We start from the raw sequence: 7,643 nt of genomic DNA on the forward strand, positions 1-7,643 counted from the left end.
GATGTACTATGATTTAAAGAAGATATTCTGGTGGTCTAGGATGAAAGGTAATGTAGCTACAGTTGTGTCTAAGTGCCTGACTTGTCAGAAGGTGAAGATAGAGCATCAGAAACCGTCCGAAATATTATAGCCACTGGAGATTCCTTAGTGGAAGTGGGAAGGAATTGAAATGGATTTTGTGACCGGTTTACCAAGGACTAGGTTGGGATTTGATGCGGTTTGGGTGATAGTGGACCGCTTAACCGAATCCGCTCATTTCCTACCTATCCGAGTAAACTATTCTTTGGAGGAGTTGGCGAGTTTGTATATCAAGGAGATCATAAGATTGCACGGTGTGCCATCGAGCATAGTGTCAGACTGGGATCCCCGATTCACATCAAGGTTTTGGGGAGCTTTCCAAAGAGCTTTTGGTATGAGGCTATCTCTCAGCATGGCATATCATCTGCAAATGGATGGACAGTCAGAATGGACTATTCAGACGTTGGAAGATATACTCAGGGCATGTGTTTTGGATCAACCTGGAAGTTAGGACCGTTACATGCTATTAGTGGAATTTGTGTACAACAATAGCTTTTATGTGAGCATTGGGATGGCTCCTTATGAGGCTTTGTATGGACGGAAGTGCCAATCTCCACTTTATTGGAATGAGATTAGTGAAGTAAGTCTTTTAGGTCTTGATTTGGTAGCCGAGACTACTGAGAAGATTAAGAAGATTCGAACAAGGATTTCAACTGCGCAGAACCGATAAAAGAGTTATGCTGATCAGAGAAGGAAACCATTGGAATTTAAAGTGGGAGAGTATGTATTTCTGAGGGTTACACCGACAACTGGAATCAGAAAAGCAATCAAAATAAAGAAGTTGAATTCGAGTTTCATTGGACCGTTTGAGATTCTGAGGCGATTCGGGCCGGTGGCATATCAAGTAGCTTTGCTGCCACACTTGTCTAACTTGAATGACGTATTCCACGTGTCACAACTCTGTAAGTACACGCCGGATGCGGCTCATGCGTTAGAGCCCGAGTCGATTGAGTTGAGGGAGAACTTGACTTTTCAAGTAACATCAGTGCGGATTGATGACACTAGTGTGAAGAAATTGTGAGAAAAGGAAGTCTCATTAGTTAAAGTTTCTTGGAAGAGAGCAGGAGTGGAAGAGCATACTTGGGAATTGGAGTCTGAGATGTGGAAGGATTATCCCGAGCTATTCTCAGGTAATCACTAAATTTTGGGGACAAATTTTCTTATGTGGTGGGGAGAATGTAAGAACCACGATTAATTAATCACTTAATTAATTAAATTAGTTGCCCAAAATAGGATCCAAAAACTTAGAATGTGAATTAGAGAATTTAAATATGATATTTGAACTCAATAGATTTTTCTGAGTTGGAAAATATAATTTTCTGCAAAAAAACGCATAAAAACTCGAACCGCTTTAAGTCTGTCCGGTACTGTGCGAAAATAATTAAAAACAGTAGAAAACTTTAGAAAAATATTTAAAGTAAAAAATCGGGTGTTAATTTTAAAAGTTTGGCCCAAAATTGGGACAAACGGACCAAAAACACTAACGGGTTAGAACGGGCCCAAGTTGGGCCCAAGCCCAACATATATAAGCACTTAAATCCACCCACTTCAGCTCATTTCACACTTTCAAGAGAGGGAGAGCTGCTGAAGTGATAAGAGAGTGAGCGTTTACAAGAAACACTATTCATCTCATCACTCAATTGACCATAACTCGAGCTACGGTGCTCCGATTCGCATGCCGTTAGTGGCTACGCGAAACTCTCGCCGAGCCCATCACTTCTAGCTAAGCCTTATGGTAAGCTTCTCGAAATTCTCTGCCCAATTTCCTGCCCTAAGAATTTAGAGTTTTTGGATTTTGTATTGAGTGAAATTTTGTGATTTTGGGTGTTTAGGTACACTCTAGTACTTGATTCCTATTGGGTTTTGACTCAATCAACATTGGGTGATGTGATTTTATTCTTAACCCTTGTAAAATTGTGATTATGATAAATCCTAGGTTGATTAGCTATGAATTATGTGTATATAGCTTTAATTGGTGTTATATGGAGAATGTTGGTGACTTGAAAGTGGACTTGGTGGCTTGATTGAGTTTGAGAGAGCTTGTGGAAACTTGGTGGAGGTCAATTTGGTGATTAGTGCATATTGAAAACTGGCCAAAGTATGATTTCGGTTTCCTCTATGTAATATATAATATTTCTAGACACTAAGGCTAGTAACCCATAGGATAGGATTGGATTAAATTGGTTGTTGAATTTGTTGAATGATGATGCATGATGATTTGATGACTTTGGGTTATTTTGATGGACGTTGGTATTGATGTTGATCAATGATGTTGGATGTTGAAATTGAAGTTAATTTCTCATGATTAGTGGTGATAGAATGATGATTGATGAGTTTGTTATGTGAGAAATGGTTTAAAGCGATATAATTGATAATTAGATTTGAGAATTTGATGATATGAGTGATGGAATGTCATACACATGGTAAGAACTGATGTGAGTTGAAGTTGGTGTGGTTTTGGTTGAAAATTTTGGTAAGTTGAGAATTTAGTGAACTTTGGTAAAAATGGATTTTTGATGAACTCCAATGGATCATATCTTGAGCTACAATTTTTGAAATTAAATACATTTTATATCAAATTAAAGATAATTTAAAAAGCTTTAAAGTGGTATAAATTTTGTATAAATATGAATTTTGTAGAGAAAGATATGATCGTTGAAAGTTGGGGTCTGAAATCTGAATTCTGTGAATGCTGCAGAATTTGTGATTTCTGGTTTTTACTTACTGTGCGTACACACACTTCTATGCTTACGTACACTTCTTGAAAATTCCTATGGCGTGTGTACGCACAAACCTATGCGTACGCACACTGCCCTGTTTTTCACTAAAAACCTTGTTTTTAACTGTGTCACCTTCCAGGCAAGCTTGTAAACTTCCGTGACACTTATATAAGACTCTTTGGTTTGTTTTTGGGTGTCAAAACATAGAAAAGGTCCTAAGCGATTTAATTCGGTATTTCTGTTAAAAAGTTAGAGAATAGAAGCTTAAGTTTCTGGTGTACTGAGAATGGATTGGCTGAGAGAGATGACGAAATACTGAATAACGATTGATATAAAGAGTTGTGGAAATTATGAAGTGATAGTGGTTGAGATGAGTCTAGGACTTGGAATGAAAATTATGAATTGTCAGTGGTTGAGATGAGTCTGGGACTCGGAATGCAATGATGAATTATCGATATACTGAAAAATGATTTTTTAAAACCACTGGATTACTGTTATAAACTGAGATTTGTTGAGACGATTTGCGCCTGGCAGGGACGGTAGCTTAATCCCGCCTGTCGAGGTCACGGCGGCCCCATAAGGACGGTAGGTTTATCCCGCTTACGCTAAGATGTGAGGTCTGTGGCAAGAGTATCCCACTCGTATTCCTTCGGAATCACTATAGTGTGTAGGCACTGACATCCTGGATCGTGATCCGGGCACGATATCTCAGGGGTTCCCATTATGAGACCGAAGGGCGACATCTCTATGGAGATGTGTCGGGTTGGCAGTTGAACTAACAATATGATATCACAGCCAATAGGACAGGCATTCATCATGTGCATTTTTTATCTGCTTGCTTGCTTTGCCGACTTGAATTGTATGCCTAATTGTATAACATGCCTAATTGCCTAATTGAATTACTTGATATATATGCTTATATTTGTGTTTTCCTTGCATTGTTATTAATAGTGTCTTCTACTTGGATTGAGGAGGTTCGGAAGGCGGTGGCAATGGGATCGCATGGAGGATAGGTTGGTGAAGGCTGTGGGATAGCAGAGAGTTGTTAGTTTAGAAATCCACTATGTTAGATTACCCTTTATCATTATGGTTTTAAGTGATGTTTTAATGTTCTAGTTATGCTTTAAGTTGATTCTTGTGATGGATATAAAGTTCTAGGATTACCTCTGGCATCCCAGAATCTTATATCTTTACATCACTGGCACTGTTACCATACTGAGAACCTCCGGTTCTCATACCATATTCTGTTGTTGTTTTTCAGATGCAGTTCGCAACCCACCTCAGTGAGTTGCTTGGTGGTGACAGAGCGGAGGATCACTATCTTGTTTGAAGTCTTTTTGATTATTTGGTTTAAGATTTCTCACTTTTGTATTTATTTTGCCTAGTGGCTTGCTTTGAGAGGAAGTTTGTATAAGCTGTTTTTAACTGTCTAAACTCTGTATGTCTATATGTAATTAGCCGGCTTAAACTCCGTGAGCGGTGACTAGATCTCTATATTATTATCTTTTAATATATCTATTTACATATACCTTGATATCCGTACGTATATCTTGTGCTTCGTTTAGTGTAGCTTTGTGAGTACGTTTTGCGCTTTTTGAACTCTGTTTTTGAGATTAATTCTTCACCGGCCTTCTAAAATATATTAATTCTTTCTATATTATATGTATGAGCCTTAAAACTGTCGTAACCTTTGATTAACCTTAACTTTACGACGCGAGGTAAATCTTAGGGTAATTAGTGTGTTACACATAAGTTAGTCAGTATGCAAATATTGGGATGGCAACCTTAGAAAAAATAATTGGAGATGAAGTAAGAAAAATTCGAAAAAAATTTGGGACACATCGAGGGGAAAAGAATTAATTGTAAAAATTTTTTTGAGATTGATTTCTAGTGTAGTGAACAAGAAAATATTGAGAAAAGATCAGTTAGAATGGTGTATTGAAAAGCTAAATAGTATCAAATTTGTCGGTACAAAGATCAGTTAGTAATTTTTTTTACTACTAAATTTGATTACCATGTTTACTGAGTTTGATTATACTCAGATTTAGTGCTATATTTGCAAGTTTTTGCCTTTGCTTAGATCAGATGATGATGATGATTCTATGAATGTGTGGGGGTTTTATTTTATTTGCCCTCTTTCTATATTTGACTACTGAATTTGATTATCATGTTTAATGAGTTTGATTATACTTAGGTTTAGTTCCATATTTGACTATTGAGTTTGATTATCATGTTTACTGAGTTTGATTATATTCAGGTTTAGTGCTATATTTGACTACTAAGTTTGATTATACATATTTACTGAGTTTGATTATACATGACTACTGAGTTTGATTATCTTTTCCATAATACAATCTAAATTTTGATGAAATATAAATCTTGATGCAAAAATAACACTATTGCTGAACCATGAAAAATGTCTTCTAGTACAAACTAATCAATTTTTTGCTCCACAAATATTTTTTACAAAAATAAGGAGCCACTACATATTGTGAAAGCAAAGTTATAAGTCCCAAATCAACCACGAGAAGAATGGAGACTGCATACATCAATAAGATTAGTGTATTGATTATTAACATTTGAAACAAGGCAACTTTAATGTGAAAAAAATGTTATGTTCCTAAACCAATAATAACTCAGAATCTCAGATAACTTAGAATATTGAGTTTAAATGCACTAACCACATGTAAAATCAAAATTAAAACTATTACAAAGGAAAAAAAATGCAAGAGTTCCATTACAACATGTAACAAATCTATTATAAAAAGAAATAAAACTATTGTTCTTCCAAATGGTGGCTTTGTTGCATTGAGTTCAGCAAGGATACAAAGTCATATAGTTGGTTAGAGGTAATGCTCAACTCCGATGATAATTTCATAGGTGACTAAAAAACAAAAAAAAAGTAATCAATAAAGTGATAATAAAGTATTTTGGCAACAATAATAAAACTAATCAAACATTGAACTTGTCTGTGATCTCTCTTTCACATTCTTTGTATGCTTCTTCCTGCCTTGTTCAACAATTTTTTCTACAGCAAATTAAAGCCTTTTCTTACACCTATGAGCTTTTTGTGATACTTGTTGGTGGTTGTGAATCTCTAAATTATTTGTATTTTCATCTACCTCATTCGAATTTTGATTATATACATTATCCATTGAAGAGGTCTTTGATTCCACCAACATAACCCAAATCAAGTCTAGTATACGATGTAGAGTCTCAGTGAGCTCCTCGAATGCGTTGGCTACTTTAGAAATATTGTAAAATTGCTTGCACATCTCATCATAATGTTTCTATACAGGGTCTAAATGACTTGGATCATGGCTACACTTGATGCTACTGTACATGCACTTTAAAATTTTCTTCCACCCATCAAGAATGTACTTATTTGGCAATTTCTTCATTGTTTCTAGACCAAGGACTGAAAGAGTGGCGAAATAAGATTCCCTTTGACTAAAAAAGATGGCATTAGCAAAAAATATCTAAAGTTGAAGAATCAAACAACATCTCATATGTAGAATGAAACATCTTATCACCATTCTCAATCTCTTCTATAACCTTGTAAGTAACAATATATCCCTCCTCATGTTCTTTTGTTAAAAAGCAATTAGCCTTTGCTCTAAACTTCTTTTGAAACTCATTAAATATTCCATGAGTATATTCTTTTCGAAACTATTTCTCAATACCAGAGGTAGTAGCACAAGAGTTAACAATATTGAAGGTGGCAACATCCAATTCATATTCTTTTTTAGCTTTATTTGCAAGACAATTGTCATATTATGTTTCAAATTGTTACAAGTTGCTCTTTGAGGTTAGGTATCCCTTCATAAATGCATGCATGCTTTTACTCCTTTGAATGCTATTTATGCCTGCCCAAAAGCTGTTGTTAAGAAAAATAGGGACCCACTTGTCACGTTCTTCGTACAAACCTAAAACCATAAAATGGACATAATCAAACTTGTAAACATGATTCTAAAAATCGAATCGGACCAGCTGGTTCAACCGGAACAACCGGGAATCGATCACTTAGCCGGTTCGGGTAAGGCTAGAAACCGTTTGGTAAAAAACCGGTAAAAAAATCGGTCGAACCGACGGTTAACCGGTGAACCGGCAGAACCGTCTGGTTTTTTAGCGGGTTTTTGGTTTAAAAGTATAACTCCTAAACGGCGTCGTTTTTCCTCTAAAAAAAAAGAAAAGAAAGGCTAAACGAACATAAACAAGCTGAACCCTAATCAGAATCACCCCAGCACCCACAACAACAATCTCTCCTCTCTTCGCAGCCCACCGCCATCGCCACCAATCGAGCAGCCCGTCGCCATCGCCACCAATCTTCTGATTTTCTGATTTTTATCCCTACCTAACCCAACAAAGTCACCACGCCTCCCAACCCTCTGTCAACCCTAACTTCCCTTTCCTTCAATGAGCAGAACTGCAGAAGCCAGAAGGAACTCCACCATCCCTAGCCCAATCGATGCTGGCAATGACCACCAGCGGTTGCCACCATCGCGGTTCGAAGCTTCAATCGGCGTAGTCTCCGTTTGTTCGTCTGAACTTCAAAGCTTCTATCATCGGCAGCATGATTGGAAGATTCTGTCATCGTCCTCGTCAGCTGGTTGGTTTGAACTTCGAAGCTTCTGTCGTCGCCCACCCCTGTCCTACCAAGCATCACTTCTGCCGCCGTGGACTCTGGACCTTCTTTCTTCTCTCTGACGCAGTGAGTTCTTCAATTTTCCAATTAATTTTTTTTATTTTGTTAACTATATGAAGCTGCAGTGAGTTCTTCAGTTTTTTATTTCAGTTAATTTTTTATTTTGTTAATTATATGAATTTTTGCAGAGTTCTTTAGTT

General features: G+C 36.8%; 1 protein-coding gene across 1 annotated transcript; it reads left to right on the forward strand.

The window, feature by feature from the left end:
* Window positions 1-538: 538 nt before the first annotated feature.
* On the forward strand, window positions 539-1,099 carry LOC148579489 (uncharacterized). The gene is made up of 2 exons (XM_088490374.1): window positions 539-658; window positions 767-1,099. The coding sequence occupies exons 1-2, from the start codon at window positions 539-541 to the stop codon at window positions 1,097-1,099; spliced, it is 453 nt and encodes a 150-aa protein (XP_088346500.1).
* Window positions 1,100-7,643: the final 6,544 nt, after the last annotated feature.

This window comes from Arachis ipaensis, chromosome B10, assembly GCF_059453495.1.
Source record: "Arachis ipaensis isolate K30076 ecotype BB chromosome B10, ASM5945349v1, whole genome shotgun sequence".
In the NCBI taxonomy this organism is placed as follows: domain Eukaryota; kingdom Viridiplantae; phylum Streptophyta; class Magnoliopsida; order Fabales; family Fabaceae; genus Arachis; species Arachis ipaensis.

Coding starts and splice junctions, on each gene's coding strand:
- LOC148579489 (XM_088490374.1), top strand. CDS start 539: ATGCTATTAGTGGAATTTGTGTACAACAATAGCTTTTATGTGAGCATT. Junction 659..766: donor ATTGGAATGAGATTAGTGAA/GTAAGTCTTTTA, acceptor TATGCTGATCAG/AGAAGGAAACCATTGGAATT.